Genomic DNA, 20,188 nt, shown 5'->3' with positions numbered 1-20,188 from the left:
TCCAGCTGTGGCCTCAGCCGTGCCCAGCACAGGGGACAGTCCCTGTCCTGTGCCAGGGCTGGTGCCAGCCTGCTGCCAGGGCACACCTGGGCTCCTGTTCAGCCCCTCTCCTTTCCCAGCTTTCCAGCCTGCAGCTCCAGGGGCTGTTGTGTGGAACCTCATGGATCCAGCCTTTGGAGGCACCCAGGGAATGGGGAGTGGAGCAGGGAGGAAATCCCTTCACGACACACCATAACCTGCTCCTCACTTTAAAACCTGGAGGAGCCACTGGAATTCTCTGGGAGAATCCATAAGTGTGGCTTAGATCCACCAAAAGCACTGGGCTGGAATTGGTGTGATCCTGGCTGGCCAGGCCCTCCTTTAATGGGATATTTTCCATTGCCTGCTAGAACCTTCCTCCCCATCCCCTCCCCCAGGTAGGGGCAAAGTGATCATAAAATATTCCTGTGTCGATCCAACTTCCATGTGCTGCCTGGGGGAGGAAAAGTGGGCACGTTCCTCGGCCCTGCTGTGGTTTATCCCAAGCTTCCTGGCTTTCTGTTAATATTTCTTTTTTATAACTAAAAATTTGTTCCTGGGAATGGTTCAGCACTGGTGGCTCGATGCCAATGTACATACACTTAATTTAGATTTAATGGGGACTAGAGTTTCAGACAGGAGGTGGAAATTAGGGGAAAGAAAAGGGGAATATAGAGCAAATTTCAAGAAAAAGCGTGTTTTACGTGAGGAGGCGCTGGTTAAATACTTCACTGAGTAAAGTATGTGGAAACTCTAATGGCAAAGTTACTCTGAATTTGTTGACTGAAGCTTTTTGAAGCTGATAAAATCCTCTAACTCTCATCCTGTTAAATTTTATCACGTTTTTCCCCTTGGTTCTGAAAGCAAGGTCAGCCCACCAGTAAAATTTACTGTTAGAAATGGAAATGGTGAATTTGGAAGAGGGACACTTTATTCAAGGTGTGATAACTGCGGTGGCTGCAGCTTCCTTGGACATTCCTTTCCTAATCCCCAGGGTTGAGAACAAATTTATTTGTTTTCCCCTTTCTGTTTTGATACAGCATGGCAGCAGAAGGGAATTTTGTCTTGGCTTTGAAAAGGCAGAATTGTGGCTGATTTCTTCCAAGCTGTCTGACTTAGTGAAATTGGAATAAAATTAATTTAAATGGAAATAAATACTGATGTTATGAACACACGTTTCTCTGTGTGTGTGTTGTAGCTGCTCTGCCAGTTGTAGGTTGGTGGTTGTGCCCTTGTTTCAAGAATATTTGGGTATTGCTGAGGTGAAGTTGAACACTTTCAGCTTGTGGACAGTGGGTGTTGGAAACAGCAAATCATGTGAAGAAATGTTGAATTTAGTGATTTTTTTTTTTAAATTTAATTTTGAAGGCACGTGGTTGGATCGTTGGGTTGTCTGTGCAGGGCTTGGAGGTGGACCTCCAAACTCAGGATTTTTTGTGTTAAACATGAAGTATTCAAGTGGATTTATACAATATTATTGCAATTTCTTCAGAATAATGTGTAGCTAAGAATGGTTCCAATGCAACACATGCAGCGTCAGTGAGTCCTGTACATAACCAAGCGAATGACAGCGAATCCTGTAAATAAGAATCTTTTCAACAGTTGGGTTTTGTTCTAATTTGGCCTTTTTTAGTGCTTGGAGTGGTGAATGTGTCCCCTGAAGGGCAGGGCAGGGCTCTGGCCATGTGTGACACGATGGAACAGCGAGTGCAGCACAGCTGCTTCGTTCTGCTCAGCCTGGCCAGGCACCAGGACTTCTCAGAAATGGCAAATTTCACTTGCCAAAATGGCATCTACAAGCACAGAAGCGCTGCCAGGGGTTTTGGGCTTGCTGCCACGCTCTGTGCTGGCCCAAAAGTCTTTCACCATGAGCAGAATTTCAAGTGACTCAGTGCTGGCAGTGCTGGTATTTTGAGTAAACACTTGGGAGATGTGGGGAGGCCTCCTCAGAATCCTTCTCTAGGTTGTGTTGCTCTCCTAAAAAATTATCCTCTCCATGTCTGGCTTAATGGATTTCTTGGGCTCAAGTAGAAGAGGAAAATCATTGTGAGTAGTTGGATTTGATTCCATGTAAGTGTTGAGTTGGATTTGATTCCGTGTCTGTGTTAATGGATGAGTTATCATTTCCATCGGTAAATCTTCATTTATCTCTCCAGCTTTTTTTACTCCAGGTTAAAAAAGGGAAAAAAAAAAATCCACTGATCTCTTGGTATTCCTTGTCCAGCCCTTTGTAAACTGGGAGAAAGCACAGCTTGGAGAGATTGCAGTGATTTAATTTCAGTTTTACAGGTTGAAGGTTTCTCTTAAAACACTAATAAATAACCTGGACAGAGAATTCCAGGGGAGCAAGGCTGAGAAATATTTTGTCTTTAAAATCAGGATCATGATGCCTGAAAATGGAGCTGAGCTGTGAACAAAACCAGGCAAGTTCATCCTAAAGAAAATAGTCAAGTTTTGCTTTAGTTGTAATAAGATGTGAGGCAACTCCTCATCCTCACTGAGTTTGGGAAGATTTTAGAGTCCTGTTAAGATTCTGAATTTGTAGTTTTTGCAAATCTGGTGTGTCTTGGATGTTCCTGAGCTTTGTGAGTCCTGGAAGTTCTCCTTATCTCTTGGGAATAAGGAGATATTCTCCTGCAAGGGAAAGGCAGGAAAGCTTCAGCTCCTGTCACAGCCCTGGGAGCAGGAACATTTCCTCCTGGAAATCCCTTTGTAGGCTGCTCCTTTCTCTGAGAACTGGATCTTTTTATGGAAGGAGGAGGAAAAATTGAAGGTGTTGATGCCAGGTGAAATATTTCCCAAATATTAACCCTCTCCTTGCTGCTGTTTTGCAGGAGTGCATGCCCGGGCCAGCTCCTGCCCTGGGAGCTGCAGAGGTGCTGGAAGGGTTTTGCTGCTGCTTCTGAATGATGTCAGAGCAGGATTTGGCAGATGTGGTTCAGATCGCTGTTGAGGACCTGACTCCAGATAATCCAGGTAGGAGGGGATTTACAGCAGTGCCCATGAACTGGAAATCACTGCTGAGCTTTTCTTTAAAATACAAACTTGATTTTTTATTGCAAAAGGTGCTTTTGAAGCCCATATCCCATATTTTCCATAGCTTCACTTGTGTATCGCCAAACATTTTAGATGATTTTAGATGATTTTAGATGATTTTAGATGATTTTAGATGATTTTAGATGATTTTAGATGATTTTAGATGATTTTAGATGATTTTTGTTTCACTTTTCTCTTAAATGCTTTGTTGCCTGTTTGTGTTTTGTGCAGGGGTAGACTTACCCCAAAACCAATGAAATATTCCTGCAGTCTTGTTTTTCTCCATGGTTTAGACTTTTCCTCCAATGGGAACCATCCCCCATCCATTAGGAATTGTTTTATGTGTAAGAAAGCTTGGCTCATCCATTATTAAAATTCTTTGGACAGTAGAATCGAAAAACACTTCTGAAAGGAAATATTTGGATATCACTTGCTCAGAAATTGACTTCCTAAGTGAAAATACATTGAGATGTTGGTCCTCTGTGGCCATTGCAAGTTAATGACTGAAAGAACAGCAATGGAAGTGAGAGACACAGGCCAAAAAACTGCTTTTTTTGATACAAAATGAAAAAATTACCTCAGAAATGCTCCCAAAGAGTTGGAGAAGAAGCTGAGATCTGCCATTCCTCAAAAGTCTTTGCTCAACTTGGTGCAGGAACTCAAACCTGGTCCCATCACCGCTGTCAGATATCTGAGAGAAACCCTGAACAAGCATCAAAGCATTAAATTTAATTAAATTTTCGTGCTTTTGTTTTGTCCACTTACTGTATTTTTAATTTGAGCTTTGTCCTCTCAGATTCTGAACTCTGACAATGTTTTTTTTCCTTTGCAGTTGTGTTGGAGAACCATGAGGTGGCAGATGATGACGTGGAACCTGCCCTGAAACGTCAGAGGATAGAAATCAACTGCCAGGATCCCTCTATTAAGGTTATTTAATGCCCTTTCCTGGTTTTATTTCTAATGCCAATTAAGTTTTAGGAAAGTTATTATGAGAATGTAAAATAAACTCTTTATACCTAACACTGGAATTATTTTTATGGGTACTTGTGCATCTTTAGGCATAAATCTGAATAATTATCTAATTTTCCAGTGTAGAATTAGTAGCAAGAATTTCAGATGCAATGTAAAATAGCACCAGAATTAATTTCACTGACCCAAAACATTGAGACTTTTTTTTGCTAAAGAAAATGAAGTTGACCAAAAAGATGAGCTTGTATTTGTGTTACAATTTTGTAGATACTTTCAGCGTGTTTGAAGTTATTATTTGAAGCTAGCAGCATTCTCCTGATAGATAATTCCATTTAATTTAATAATTAAAAATTAAAAAAATAAAAAGATAATTTAGTTCTGGCTCAGGAGCTCAGAAGTTGTCCTGCTGTTCTCACTGCTGTGATTTAGAACCCTAAACCAAAAACCCCTGGGTTTTTACCCTGGAGTGTGAGTAGATGATGAGTGTTTCAGTGCCACAGACACTGTCCTGTGTAATTGTGTGTTTTTGGGGTGATCCCAGGAGCTGGAGCTCGGTGAAGGAGGGGATTGGGGTGCTCGGTGACTGCAGGGCCACAAGATGGCACAGCTGCTGTTTGCAAAGCACACACAGAGTGCAGCTCTTCCCTCTAATGGCCTGTTTTCCCAGGAGAACCCGACTGCTGGAGTATGTTTTCTTTTCAAAAAGATTGCTTAGCAAAACAGATTTTATTTATTTGCTTTTCCTTGATTTGCTGTTCAGCAGGAAGCTGAAGTGAGTGGCATTAATTGTCTCCGAGATTTTTTGTGTTGATACAATTTCCACTGCAATTTATCTGTTTGGGCAGGAAAAAAAAAAACTTACTAACTTTATCCAGGAGGATGCATCCAGAGATTTATAATCCTTTTGTTTTCACATGTGGACTGGAAGGCTTTGGCAAGTCATTAGAAATGATTTTGCAGCAGATGAAATCATCCTGACAAAGTGCTTAGGTGAAAATGGCCTTGGCTGGGCTGCTTTTGGCTCCCAAATAAAGATCTGGAAGAATCTGAGCCCGCTGAAAAGCTCCTGGATGTCATCAGGGGTGGATTTTGTCACTAGACAGGCTGCAAGTTCCTTTAGGATTGGTTCCCAGGCACGTTTATCCGGAGCTTCCTCGGGAGTGGGGCTAAACTCAGAGCGCTCAATCCGGGTTCTTCTCCCTCCCCAGTCCTTCCTGTACTCCATCAACCAGACCATATGCCTGAGGCTGGACAGCATCGAGGCCAAGCTGCTGGCACTGGAGGCCACCTGCAAATCCCTGGAGGAGAAGCTGGACCTGGTCATGAACAAGCAGCACAGCCCCATCCAGGTGCCCATGGTGGCCGGGTCCCCGCTGGGCGCCACCCAGACCTGCAATAAAGTCCGATGGTAAGGACATGGCACACCCCACTGCCCTAAAAACCCCACAGATCCAGGGTTTGGGCATCTCCTTCTCTCTGCATGGCTGGCAAGAGGCTGCTGCTGGAGGTAGATTTCATTTATCTTGAAGGTAATTTTTGTAGCAGTTTTGTGATGTTACTCAGAAGCAGCTCCAGGGACAGTTTGCAGCTCTTCCCACATTTCACCTTGACTTTAACCAGATTCCTTCATCCATCCCCTGGAAAAGCCTCAGCAGCTCTTTCAGACAGGTTTTTGAGACATGCTCTGCTTTTATTTATAGCTGTTTTGACTTAATGAGTTCATCATCATTCTAATTGCTTCTCATTTTACTTCTCTGCACCAGAAGTACAATGGAGTGTGTTTTATGAGCTTGTTTGCTAAAAAATCCTGCTAGAAAAATATCTCTGCTTATTTTGGAGTTAGAAGCTGGAGATGGAAAATCTCTTGAATAATCCAATGCACTTTGTTGAAAGAGCAGGCTTGACCTGCAGTCCTTTTGTGTCTCACTTCCCTAATGTGGTTTTAAATACCTAAATCTTGATGTGTCTGTCATCTTATCATCGAGGTGATCCCAGCCAGAGAAATCTGCTTAACAAAAGACTCTTTTCTCCAACACTTCTTACTCCTTTTTTGTATTTTTTATAGCTGGAAAACATTTCATACTTCTCTAAATAACTACTTTATATTCTCCATTACAAAGGTGTGCAGGCATTTAATTTTTCTTTTAAGCAGGTGCTGTGTCTGGTTTTACCTCTGCTTTTGAGGGGGTCATACACTGAAAAGATTAATTGTGACTGGGTTGTGTAATAACAGCAACAAAATACATGGAATAAGGACTTGGATCATAGAGGAAGTAACCAGAGTTTACACCAGGGTTTTTGCTAAATACTCTTTTCTCAATAACTGTTTCTTCAAGAATCTTCTTGAAATCTGGGCTGATATTTTTTTTGTCATTAATTTAGAGATCTTCAAGTTCTTGTGCACGAGCTGAACTTTTTACTGTGGTTTGTGCACAAAAGGCTTCAGAAATCTTTTCAGGAACCCATGGCCCCTTTGGGACCCTATTAATTCCTGCTCAGTGAATGCTTTCCTCTGTAAATTGCACTATTCTGAGTTTCTGAAGGGATTTGTCAGACCTGAGCTGCTTGGTTTGGTTTGGTTTGTTTTTGTATCTCTGCAGCCATCAGAAATCTCTCCTGGCTGTTGATGGTGCTTCATCTTTTGGTTTGGGTTACAAATTTTTGCTCCTCAGCCAGTCTGACCATCATTTATATAAAAGTCTTGAAGACAGCAGGAACCTCTGCCCCAAATATTTGTTGCTGTTGGTCTGAAGTTGCACATTATCAAAGCTGTGATGCCAGGAGAGCACTGAAGGCTTTTTGTTCTGGAGCAGACTGTGGCCTGTGGGACTCGAGAGAAAATAGGGCTGGATGTGTTTAATTTGGCACTGGGGACACTCCAGTGGCAGAGGGACAATGTTTCCCTGAATTCCCTGTTTTTCATCCATAAATCCCTTTATCACTTGTTGATTGTTTCCAATTAAAGGCTGTTCTATGGTACCAGCCCTGTGTCCTTCCCTCTTCCCCATCCATTGCAGAAGGCAGAGCTTCCCATAAGTTAGGGACAGGGATTTTTGGGTTCTCCACAGGAATGGGATTCTCCAGGCTCCTTGACTTTCTCCTGCCACCAAACTCATGCTGGCTTTGCTGCTGTAACAAAAAGTTGTGGCTGTTAAAGGCTGTCATGAGAGATGGTGCTGCCAGGAGAGCAGCTCTTGGAAAAGAATGGGAATAAATCCAGTAAATACCTCGGGATCCTGGCTGAGAATTGGGCCTGTGGGAATGCCAGGAGCTGGTGGGTGGGGGGCTGGCCACAATTCTGCCTCTCAGGTGTGACCCCACCTGCAGAGCTGCCCCAGCACAGGGAGGAGCTGGAGGGAGTCTGGAGGAGGCTGTGGGGTGATCCCAGGGATGGAGCAGCTCTGCTGGGAGGAAAGGCTGGGATTGTTCACCTGGAGAAGCTTCAGGGTGATCTTATTGCAGCCTTCCAGGACCTGGAAGAGACAAGAAGAAAGATGGAGAAGGACTTTGGACAAGAGATAGAGGGACAGGACACAGGGAATGGCTTCCAATGCCAGAGGGCAGGGATAGGTGGGACATTGGGCAGGAATTGTTCCCTGTGAGGGTGGGCAGGCCCTGGCACAGGTGCCCAGAGCAGCTGGGGCTGCCCCTGGATCCCTGGAAGTGCCCAAGGCCAGCTTGGAGGTGTTCAGAGGTAAATGGAGAAAATCCAGAGGTAAATGGAAAAAATCCAGAGGTAAATGGAAAAAATCCAGAGGCAAATGGAAAACATCCAGAGGTAAATGAAGCTCAGGTATTTTCCTGGACCCATTTTTTTTGCTCCAGGTGAAATACAGACCACAAACATCTGGTTCTGCTCCATATGCATTTGTGGTTAATTGATAACAAATATAGAGATAAAAACGTTTATGTTTTTGTCTTTAATGAGAGTGGGACAGTTAAATGGAACTGCAGATTAATTGCACTCAATTAACGAGCCGAGATCCATCCTGGTGTCCTTGAACAAAACTCCTTGGGGGTTGAGCATTGCCTTATTAATGTGGAGGTTCCTCAGATGCTGTTTTGTACCAGATGGGATGTTTGAATTTGCTGTATTTTTGTAGGTGTGCATCATTAAAATGTTTGTTTTACCATTAAATTTAATCAGCAGAAGAATTGAACTGAGTTTGGAACCCACTTTGCAACGTGCCATTTGGCAAAGCCTCCTGGCTCCACATCCCCCAAATTCCAGAGCTGTGTTTCTGCTGAATGTTTTCTTGTTTACAAATGGGATTGGGGTCAAATAATGCAAAACTGAGAGTTGAGATGATTTTAAATGAGGTTGTAAAGCAGGGAATGTGGTGTGGAATGAATTTTAGGAGGACTGTTCTAGATTTAGCAAAAATGTTGTTGCTCCTGCATAAAACCTTTAGGAAAACAAACAGACCTAAAGAAATATAATCAAGGCATTGGTGTATAAACCCTAAAATAACCAGAATTCTATTTTTAAAATTTATATTTATCTATATATTTATTTCTTCTGTGAGTTACAAACCTCTTGGCCAACCTAATTGCATTTTTATCAGGAGGATTTTTACAGATTATAATAAACTATCCCACTATGCTAATCCAGACTTGTAGGAGGAATAATAATTCCTCAGCCCTTATCAGTGAACAGTGGCTGCTGAGTCTCTTCCCTGTGTTCACTGCAGTTGATATTATAACTCATTAGGGGATGTAAACCACTTTATATCCTTTTATTTCACTTGGTGATAAATAAATTAACATTGTGAACCTTCAGGATTTTTGCTGGTTTAAACTCAATTTAAGAGCTAATTGCTCCTTCTTGGAATTGCTTCTGAAGAGCCTGAATTTGCAGGAAGATTTGAATCAATAGGTTTGGAAGCAAAGCATGGATTGAGGAGCAGAGGATCATGCAGGGTGAGGGATTTCTTCTCAAGGTCCATGAATCAGCCTGAGCTCACACACTGAAAACTCCAGGCCTGGAAAAAACATTTCCCTGGAGACAACTCAGCAGTGCCTGGGGATGAGAGGGAGTCACACAGAGTCAGAAATTTGGGTTGACTTGTCAAGGTTTGATTTGGAGAAGCTTTGGACTTGCCCAGGTTTTCAGGAATTCTGTCACAATCCAGGTTTATTAATCCTTTATTTATCCTTCCCTTTCCTGGGGCCTCACCCAGCAGCAAATGTGCAAAAAAAAGATAAATTCTGGGAGGCCTGGACACAACCACAACTGGACTTTTTTGATTCTTTGATTTTTTTGGGGATGGACCCTCTGGAACTGATAAATTCCCAAGTTTTCTCTTTCTGTTAGCAGTCTCTGGCACTGAGCAAACATTTCTTTTGAATTCCATAAATCATTGCAAACAATTATTTTGATTATTTGAGTTCTAGGGTCACAGCTGGGGATTCTCCCAGGTGGAATTCTGGGGCTGTTTTCCTGCAGGATTGAGGAGGAAGGGGCTGCAGGAAAATGGCACGACTGGGGGACAGAGTCAGTATTGACAATGAAAAAATCATCATTAACACTTCAGGAATTAAAAAATTCTGTTTAGAATCACAACATTTTTAAAGAGCACAGAAGAAGTGGAAGCAAAATTTTCATGTTTTTGAGCAAAATAATTTGGTAAAGTGAAATTTCAGTTAAGGGGGTGAGAATTTGAATGGCTATTCATAATTTTGTGGATTGGGCCACAAAACTGTTGCTTTTCCAGCCTTTTGAGGCCCCTGTTTTCAGTTCTGATAAAGAGATCAAGGGGTTTTCACACATCACTTGTGTCTGAACACTCTGTTTGCAGGTAGAGTTTGTGAATTGTGTTTTGTGTGGTTTTGTACATGAAGGAGGTCAGTGCCAGCACCGAGCAGTGTTTCAGCCTGGAGGAATTGCTGTGCCTTGGAATATGGGATAAAAACCCCAAATTCCTTCTTGAGGTGTAGTAGAGAAGTTTTCCTGAAAATTACAGTTCTGTCCTGCATTCAAAAATTGAGTTTATAAACAGAACAAATGAAATAAAGGCATTATTAGATTATCTGTCAGCTCCTCTTTCATTATCCAGGGTTCTGTTGTTTCTTTGGCTGTGGAAGGAAAAAAAAAACCCAATAAAAGCCTCCCAAAACTTGACATCTTTAATTCCTTGGAAAACATGACAATGCTTTCCAAAATCTCCTAATTTGTCACAAAACCTGTCAGCCTCAACCTCTTGAGGTTTAATTTGATTTTGCCTTCCTGGCCACGTGGATTTCGTGGAGAAGATTTGTGATCCTTTTCTATTTCTGTATTTCTATCAGCAGCAGAAGTTATACTGAAAATAAGGGCTGGGATTTTTATTCATTCCAAATTCCCCCAGGATCAGAAGGAAGTGGCATCTCCCATGAAACAGCTCCCACACCCAGCAGAGTTCTTGTGGAATTTCACATTCCATGAGCGTTGCACTCAGATATTGGGGAGCTGAGTGCCCAGGAATTTGGGAATAAATTGGGAAGCAATTCAAGCATTTAAAGGGAGAGAGAAAGGTCAGTTATGGAATTAAACCAACAATTTCACATCATCCTTTCAGCTGTGTTTGGGAGAGTTCAATAATTCCTGCGTGGATGGGGTGGAATTCATTTATGAAGCTTTTCAGACTGACCAAGATTTGAACTGTGGATTCCTTCTCCCCACTGCAATTTTTCTAGAATTAATGGTTTCTGATGAAATATCATTTCTGAGAGGCCAATAATTCAAGTGAGAGCTGAGCAAGTAGCAGCTGATGATTTAGGGCTGAGGAAAGGATGGAAAAAGTGTGGTTTGGATCTTTTTAATTGCAGTGGTGCTGTTTCAAAAGTGCCTGTCAGGCTTAAAACAGCAAAATAAACTTTTACAAAGAGGTGGTTTTGACTTCTTGAAGAGAATTTACACTGAAAATCAGATTTTAGGTAATAAAGCTTCTTCAAGTTTTAGACAGAGGTTTCAGGTGTGTTACCAGGTTTGATGTTTTACTTTTTTTGCTTGGAAATTTTACATTTTCCCTGTTAACTCATCTCAGGATAAACATGAAATCCTTTAATTTGGGAGGTTTGCAGGACTCCTGTTCACTCTTATGTGGATAAACAGTTTATTTATTCCCACTCAGCTTTGGGTCAGAGATCTCAGGGAATCCTTTTGTATCAACATCCTTTAATTGTAAGGGTTTTGTATCTAGTTCCATTTTGTATCAACATCCTTTAATTGTAAGGGTTTCTGGGAAGGGAAAAAAAAAAGGAATACATGGGAATCAAACAGGATTTGGATTTAGACACAGATTAGGGGGATATTTACTGGTCTAATTACTGTCTAAGAACATTTAAAATCAATTAAAATGTGGTTTAACCTCCTCCCTTAAATCCCATTGATGAGACAAATTCCATGGAAAGCAGAACATTTAATTCCATGGCTCCATGAGCACATTCCAGGAATAAATGGAAAGGTGCAGGACGTGGAATTTGGTTCAGGCCGAACGCCTTCTTAGGGCTCATCTTTGCTTTCTGCCTAAAGAAACAATTAAAAAATGATTGTATTTAATAAAAGTGGGCAGGTTTTTACCTCATGGACGTTGGAAAATGGGATAATGTTTAGTGAAACTCTAAAAAGCTTTATCTGTGTGAAGCAGAGTGCTGGGTTGTGAAAGGCTGTGTTACACACAATATATTTAATTTATTGAGCAGACAATAAACAGAAGGGGGCAGAAAAGCCTTATTTATTCTTTTGGGTTCCAGCCTGGCAGAATTTAAATATTTAGAATGGTCCAGTTGCTGGGAATTTGAAAATCCAGCAGTAAGTAAAAGAAGCCCCTGGAAACTTTTCCTGTAGGTTGGAAAATTAATTCTGCCAGTGCAAAAAATGAATGGAGAGGAGAGCAGGTAATCAATTTGTGATTAAAGGGACAAGGTTTGGAAATAACAGGAATTTTAGTGGTGTCACAGAATAATTTGTGTACCAGTTTTGAGCAGTTTAAAATACCAGTAACTCTATTTTTAAAAATTGCAGAAGCCACTGGTCTTGCTTTTGGAGAATCAAATAATAAATGAAATTTAGAGTAATTTCAAACAGTTGAGTTTGAAAAAGAAATAATTGATTTATTTCAGTGGGTTTGGAAGGCCCCAGTTTTACTCAAAGCAGGATGGAAAGGAGCAGTAGAGGAATTCAGATCTTCCCAAGGATGAACCAGCCTGAAAGGTTGGAATTGCTGATCCTGGAGGTCTTTTCCAACCTTTGTGGCTCTGTGACATCTCCCAGATCTCGCTGAGCTTGGAGCCCCTGCTCCATCTGCTTTCCTTGGCAGCAGCTGCCACTTTACTGCTGCATTTCCACCCCTAAAACCCCTTGGAATGTCTTTCCAAACATCATTTCCCCCTTTTTTTTTCAGGAACTGTACATTTTTGCATATCTTGAGCTCCATCTCTTTGTTCCATGAGCAGGAAATCTGCTCCCAATAACTCCTGAAATTGTGGTTTTCATACCAAGGGAAGAGCAGGATTTCTTTTAGGTGCCCTCAGGGGATCTGGAAATTCGGGATTTAGTCCCTAATTTCATTCCAAGCATCCTTGGAATAGCTGGAAAATGTCTGTGGTGGTGGCAAGGGCACAGAGCTGGCTGGGAAGTTGGAAAAGCAGAATTACCTGGTGGGAATTCTTTACAAACCCCTCAAAGAAAGAACTCAGGGCTTTTTGCAGGAACCTGATATTGTATTTATTTGTTACCTGCTGATCAGTGAGGCTTCAATTCCTGTAATTAACACCTTGAAATCCAAGTTATAACACTGCCTCCTACCCCTCCCAAGATTTTAGCACTTAAACTTCTGCTGATCCCAGAATTTGTCAGAAAATCAGGAAAATCAGCTCAAAGCAACTAATTGTATAATGAAGGATTCCGAGTCTTTACTCCTATTTCAAACTGTGCTTCCTAAACATCCAGAATTTCTGTTTGAATCAATAATTTCACTCCTGGAAGCTGCTGAGGATCAGGGCAGCTCCCTCATTTCCCACTGAGCACAATCTCCACTTGCTGCAGTGCTGCTCCTTATCTGCCTCAGGAAGTAAAGGCTCAAAGAAGGGTAATAACTGTAAATTTCTCTCCAGCCTGCCTGAAAACAAGATATCTCTGCTGTTGTATTTTTATGAGTACATTTATCTTCAAAAAGGGTGGTATTGACCTGGTGCTTATGGCATGACCCAGCCTTTTCTTGGCCATAATCAAAAGTAGAAGACTGACAATTAATGTAATTTCTAGCACTTTTCAAAACTGGTTTTGTCACATGTGGCCTGGATGGATTTTTTTTCTGGTTTTTCCCTATTTTTTCCCATTTTTTCCCCCTGTTTTGTTCTCATTTTTTCCCATTATTTTTTCTTTTTTTCCCATTTTTTTAGAAGTTTTTTCCCTATTTTTAATTTCCCATTTTAAAAAATATTTTTCTATTTTTTCTTTTTTCTATTTCTTCCATTTTTCTATTTTAAAAAGTTTTTTCTATTTTTTCCCTATTTTTAAAAAGATTTTTCTATTTTTTCCCTACTTTTAAAAATATTTCTCTATTTTTTTCCCCTATTTTTTTTCAATTTTTTTTTTCTATTTATTTTTCCAAATTCTTTTCTATTTGTTTTTTTTTTTCCTCTATTTTTCTTGGCTTTATGTATTTCTTAAAGGCAAAACTTTCCTTGGACCCTGTGTCACTACACTTAATTTTTACAGTTTGAGCTGTGGTCAAAATGAGAGATTTTTAAATTTTGTTGTATTTTTTTTTTTAAACCAAGATCTCAAATAATTTCTGTCCCCATTGAGGGGGTGGAAAATCCCTGGAGGAACGAGCCTGGCTTGGGTGCAGGAGGATTTGGGATCACCTGTGGCTCTCAGGCAGTTGAACTCCTTGGAAATGGATGTTATTACCTTGATTCAGCATTTCTCAGTGCACAAAAATCCCCAGGAGACTTTAACAGCTTTGAAAATGGGATTAAAACTAAAATTAAATTTAAAAAATAATAATTTTAAACTTATTTTAAAGCTGGTAATTGATGTTTTCCTGCCCCCATCCAACCAGAGGCTCCTCTGTAGGTAAAGATGGATTTTGTAGCTTGGAAAATCTCTGATTTGTACTTACTTGAGTTGAAAATTCGATGTTGACTGTTTAAATTGTTTGGATAAAGCATAATTTGCTTTATCTTGTATTATAAATTGCTCCCAGGCCTCTCAGCTCTCAGCTCCAGGAGTTTTTCCAGCCCTGCCTGTTGTTCTTTGGCTTTTCCTTTTCCAGGACCTCATCCTGGGGCTTCTCTGGGGGATGCTCAGAATCCAAGGAGACTTTTTAATCCTGAACTCTGACTGAAAATTCTGGATTCCACTGCTGCTTTTCTGGCAGTGGGCTGTGCCTGGAGCACAGATTTGGGAATTTCACTTGCAATTGTTGGGGTGCCTGTGCAGCCTTGGCTTCCCACCTGCTCCTCGCCAGGTTTGTTCATCTTGGGGCATAAATCCAATGGGATTTCATGGATTCTTTGCCAGTCTGTGGCTTTGGTGCAGTGTGAGATCCTGAGTGGGTTTTCTCACTCCTTCTTGGATCTGTGTGAGCAGCAGGCAAAGGAAGCATGTGGCCATCAGGAGGAAGGAGCATTTTGACATTATCTTCCTAAATAATGACAAAAAGATGCAAAGAGGGGCTGAACAGGAGTGTTAGTGAAAGATAAACTGGGATAAAAATAAGGAAAACACCACAATGTACAACAATATTTGTTATATTTCAGTTTTCTCCCTGCTGGGGGTAACTGTGATATTCCTCCACACATGAATTGTACATTTAAATCTTAATTTCAGCTGGGAAATACCAGAGTTCAAGGGTTCTTTTCTAGCCTGGCTTTCCTTAAGGCTGGAGAGTTTTCCAGCAGGAATTCCAGCTCTTCTTCCCATCATTGCTTGTCCATGAACTGATCCATGAGAGTGAGGAAAAAGGGAAGACCATACTGAAAATGACCTTTGACAGCAATTTCCTTATGTAAAATATAGACTGGCCTTTTGTATTTAAAAAAGCAAAACAAAACAAAAATCAGAGGCTAAATATGCAATTTGTTAGTTGGTATGTTTATTTTTTTAGGAATATTTTCACCCATAATTTGACAGATTATTCAGTAAACTTCATTAAAAAATTCCCAAATATCTGCAGGTTGCATGCATTTAATTTTTTTTTTAGAGATTTGTGTCCAAGAAGAGGCAAATTGCTGCTCCAGTCTCTCCAAGTCCTAATGCTTCTGGGGAAAGGAATATGAGCACAGATGGAAAGTTCTGGGTTTGTGAAACTCCCCCTGACCCCTGGAATATTTTCCTTCCATCTTCCCCCTGAGTACTGGCAGCACTCAAAGTTTCTTCCCTTGGGATCTGAGGGAATATCCAAAGCTTTCCTCCTTTGTGTTTTCTGTGTTTTAGTACAGAAGGAATGGTTAAAGTTGTTTCATCTTCAGAAGGAGAGGGAGAGATTGAAGAAAGGAATTGGAATAATCCAAGGATGCACTTGGCTTTAATGAATTTTAATGGATTTTTGTCGGCTTGGCACCGTATTTTGATTTTATGTAGAATTCCATTTTAAATTTTGTATCCATTCATAACTATTTATATATATATATAAAATATATACTATTTATTATTTATATTATACATATTATGTATGAGATATATATATTTATATTTATTTAAATATATAATCACATTAGTCCCTGCCAGGAGGGTGCTGGCAGGTGGGAATTGGGCTCTGCTCCCAGGGAACAGGGACAGGATGAGAGGGAGCAGCCTCAGATTGGACAGCAGGAAGAATTTCAAGCAAATCCATAAAAATGAGCATTCCTAAAACAAAGCAACCCCCCCCTAATTCCTTATTTTATGCCAATTTTTAGTGCTAAGGCTTTTTTTTAAGTAAGAGCAAAATGCTAAGGACTTTCTAAATGTAATTTTATTGCATTTATCTCTCCAGTTGAAATTAATTATTCAGAGTCTTCATTAAAAAGAAGCTTTGGTAAGTGACATTTTAAACAGGCCTTCAGAAGTGATTGCAAGGGAGATGGTGATAAAGAGCAGTGTCTGAAAGGAAGAGCAAAATAGCTGAACATTTGAAACTGGGATGTGAGAACTTGCAGAGGAGCTGTTTGGATAATTTGGGAAATGTAATGAGCACACACACGACGCTGCTGGCCTGGGAGCTGCCACATCTCCTTGTTGTATCAAGTGTTTGGTGGGGTTTTTAAATGTTTGGCACAGAGGAAAGAGATGAGAATTGTCTTTTTTTTAAAACAAAAATGTGTGGGTTTTCCCCCTTGAGCAGGTGACTGGAGTCACTCTAAATCCTGATTCTCCAGAGAACGACAGGAAAGCAACAGAACTCCCCATTTCTTTATTTCTTTCTAAAATCTGAGCTCCACGTGCACGTGAGGAGCTCTGGCAGAGCCTGCACTGGTCTGGGATGAGCCAGACATCTTCCAGAGCCTCCCCAGGTCGGAGATCCTTGCATTCCCTGAGGAATCCCATCTGTTTCCAGCAGCACACGCAGGCCCTGGCAGTGGGAGGCAGGGCATCGGAGCCTGGGACTTCTGGAGCCAAAAACTCTGGGGTCAAGCATTTTATTTGTGCCAAAACCAGGCTCCATCCATCCTCAGCTCCACGACAGGCCCTTATCTCCCCTTGCTGATGGATAATTTGGCGTTTCAGGCTCACACAGCCATGTGAGTGTTCAAGTGTGTGCTCTGCTACAGCTGAAGAAACGTGCTTGCTGTCACCAGATCAGCTTCATTTGTGCTTCAGCAATTAGCCAAGGGAAAATAAACGAGCCCCAGTCACGTGTGGGATGTTGGAGCAGTGGAAACAAGAGCAAGCTGTTGACTGTGGGGAGCAGAGGGGAACTAAAAAAGCATTTCTCTGCTTTGGTTGTCCCTGAGCACAGCAGGAACAGCTGAAGTCTCCAGTCCCCCTCTGGAATATTGAGTGATGGTGTGGCAGTAATGTGAATAATCGCTTCACACAGATCATGTGCCAGTCTGCATGTGGAGACAGCTGTTTATTTCACATTTCCTTTTGCAGCCCAGTGTAAACTGCATGATGTCTCAAGTTTTCCTTCTCCATTGGCATCAGGAGCGATAAGAGAAGCTTTTTGTGGTTTCTCACGCATGAAATGGTTTTGGTGTTTGGTTTTAGGGTTTTTAATGTGTGACATGCACTCAGGTGGTTTAGTCTTGTTTTATTCAGTTACAGTCTGGTCCTGTTTGCTCTGATGCTTCTTGAGCTGCTCATCTCCTCACCCTGGAGGACAACACACACCCTTTAACCATGCTCATCATCCTCTTTAGCAATCAATCCTTTCAGATTCTCTTTTCCTAGGAGTCATCTGCTGAAACCGGTGCATTACCCTGTACAGCAGCCACAGCACCTCTGCAAACACTGGGATTCTCCCAGAAGGAATTTGGTGGAGCTGTGATTTACAGACTTCCCCCATGTGTCCTGAATTGATGAATTCCTTATTGCTTCCCCAGGGGTCGTGGACTTTGATATAATTTGATATAATTCCATTGGAGCCATCCATCCTCTGGAAAAATCGGAGTGCTCGAGGTGTCAGGCTCGATGGATTGCCAGCGTCAGCAATGTCAGGAGAGGGACGAGGCCCAGAGGCCTCCCTGGATTCCTTAAACCAAAAACCTCTTCATGGATTATTTATAAGCTTTTCTCCTTTACATTCCCGTTCCCTTTGTGCTTTTTTCTTTTCTGTTTGCAGTGTTGTCCCTCAGACCACAGTGATCCTCAACAACGACCGGCAGAATTCCATCGTGGCCAAGATGGTGGGGCAGGAGGAGCCGCTGAGCAGAGCAGCAGATTCCCTGGAGAACATCCTCAGCAAGTGAGTGACATTCCCTGCAATCCTCCCTCAGGCCCTCCTTGGGCAGGACCAGTTTCAAAGGCAATTTGAAGGGAAAGCGAGGAATGCTCGAGGTAATAATGGGGGAAAGATTGAACCTGGGCTTGGATGGGTTCTCCTGCTTCCCTCTTGATGGGAGAGAACATCCTGGAGGAGCTGGGATTATCTCTGTGTTAAGTTAAAGAAGGATTTTTCCATGGATGCACAATCCCTTGGGAGCACGCCAAAATCCTGTATTTAACCAGCTGAAGGAGGACTGTGCAGTCCAAGGAAAACTTGGACTACCTAAAGTGAATTTTAAGCAAGCAGACCTAGGGATTCTGGGTGGAAAATGGTTGTAATTAATATATTTTTATAAATTACTCGGATATTTCTTTTGTTCTGCACATGGGGCCTAGACTTTTCCATTGAAGCAGATGTAGGCAGTTGATACCTAAGATTTTTTCATTCCTTGTGCTGTGACCCAAAGAACACAGTCTTAAGTTGCACCAAGGGAAATATAGGTTGGATGTTAGGAAAAAGTACTTTCAAAATATATATTTTCAAAAATATATATATATATATAAAATACATAAAAAAATATATTTTCAAAAATATATTGATCTTAGAGGAAGAGTGATAAAGTACTGGAATTGTCTGCCCGAGGAGGTGGTGGAGTCGCCATCCCTGGATGTTTTTGACAAAAGACTGGATGTGGCACTCGGTGCCATGGTTTAGTTGAGGTGTTTGGGAATGGGTTGAACTCATCTCTTGCAGCCTGGTGATTCTGTGTGATTTTTATTTTGCTGGATAGCTCCAAGTCCCAGAGGAGCAGAGCGGTGTGAAGGAGCGCGTTTTATCCAGCCCGTTCCTTTTGTCCGTTTGCACTTTCAATCCCCCCACGAGCACGTGCAGGGCCCCCAGCTGAACCCCAAACTCTGGAATTCTCAGTTCTGTGCTGAGGGGTTCTCTGAGGTGCACACTGTTCCTTGCAGTGCGGTTCCAGGGCGCAGGCAGAACACCATCGTGGTCAAGGTGCCCGGCCACGACGACAGCCACAACGAGGACGGCGAGAGCGGCTCCGAGGCCAGCGACTCCGTGTCCAACAGCGGCCAGGTGGGCAGCCAGAGCATTGGCAACAACGTCACCCTCATCACCCTCAACTCTGAAGGTATGGCTGCTGCCAAGGCTCTTCTTGGCCTTGTTTGTGCTTTCTGTGTGACCTCAGTACTCCTATGCTTGGAATTGCTGAGGTAACTCAGGCCAGGAGGGCAAGCATCCTAAAGGCCTCGCTGGAAAACCCTCAGCTGTCTTGGGAAAACAAGGTCCTCTCCAGAACAAATCCTGTAAACTGGAGATTTGGCTCATCCAGGGGGAATTTCTGGCTCTGCACAGCTCCCTGCCAGGAGGGGACAGCCGGGGGGAACAGGGACAGGAGGAGAGCTCAGGCCTCAGGCTGGGCCAGGGGAGGCTCAGGGTGGACAGCAGCAGGAATTTCCCCATGGAAAGGGGGATCAGGAATTGGAAGTGCCCAGGGAGGGTTGGAGTGCCCATCCCTGGAGGTGTCCCAGCAATTCCTGGATGTGGCACTCAGAGCTCAGGGCTGGGGACATGGTGGGGACTGGGCACAGGCTGGACTCTGATCCTGGAGTTTTCTTCCAACCTCAGTGATTCCAGAATTTTTACTGCTCTGTCAGCTATAGCAGGAGCAAAGCAGCATCAGGAGAATGTTTGCTGTATAATTCCCTTTCTGCCTTGGCCTGGCACAGATTTGCACAAACGTGGGGTTTGACCCACTGATGTGCATGTAAATTCTGAAGAAACACCCAATCCATTAATGTCTGCAGATCTGATTTGCCTCAGACCTTTGGAACACTCATCCATTCAAAACCTCTGAGATTGATGAATGCTTGGAGGATCAGATCAGTGACCCCCCCTCCACCTGCCCTTGCCCTTGCATGGGAGGGAATTGCTAAGTGACTTCACCTGCAGGGTGGCACAAATTCAATTATTAATAAAGGAAGAGATGGAGAATAACAGGGCTGGTGTGCAGGGAGAGGCAAAGTCACAGCAGCCCTTGGCTTTCAGCAGCTGGGACAGAATTCCAGGTGAACCCTGAGGGGTGCACAGGTAAAACCTGAGGGGCTGAGGATGGAGATCCCAGTCCAGGACTGAGACCAAACACCAGGTGTTCAGGGCAGCTCCACTCTGTCATCCTGGCTCTGGAAAGCAAAACTAAACTGTGTTTAGAGTTGGTTTGATCTGACACTGAGCTCTGGATATTTTCAGGA

At 42.4% G+C, this 20,188-nt stretch overlaps 1 protein-coding gene across 10 annotated transcripts in view; it reads left to right on the top strand.

Annotated features, from left to right (window-relative positions):
* The window catches only part of BANP (BTG3 associated nuclear protein), a 110,700-nt gene that overhangs the window by 8,412 nt on the left and 82,100 nt on the right, over positions 1–20,188 (top strand). For all 10 annotated transcript variants that reach the window (XM_033517102.1, XM_015640128.3, XM_033517103.1 and 7 more), the window contains exons 2-6: positions 2,853–2,994; positions 3,887–3,981; positions 5,232–5,431; positions 17,778–17,900; positions 18,893–19,068. In XM_033517102.1, the coding sequence (XP_033372993.1) occupies positions 2,925–2,994; positions 3,887–3,981; positions 5,232–5,431; positions 17,778–17,900; positions 18,893–19,068 (664 nt within the window). In that variant the 5' untranslated portion in view covers positions 2,853–2,924. The remainder of the gene's footprint in view (positions 1–2,852; positions 2,995–3,886; positions 3,982–5,231; positions 5,432–17,777; positions 17,901–18,892; positions 19,069–20,188) is intronic.

The sequence above is a fragment of the Parus major genome, chromosome 11 (genome assembly GCF_001522545.3).
Source record: "Parus major isolate Abel chromosome 11, Parus_major1.1, whole genome shotgun sequence".
In the NCBI taxonomy this organism is placed as follows: domain Eukaryota; kingdom Metazoa; phylum Chordata; class Aves; order Passeriformes; family Paridae; genus Parus; species Parus major.
The sequence above is the reverse complement of the archived record's forward strand: the minus strand, read 5'-3'. Positions and strand labels throughout refer to the sequence as shown.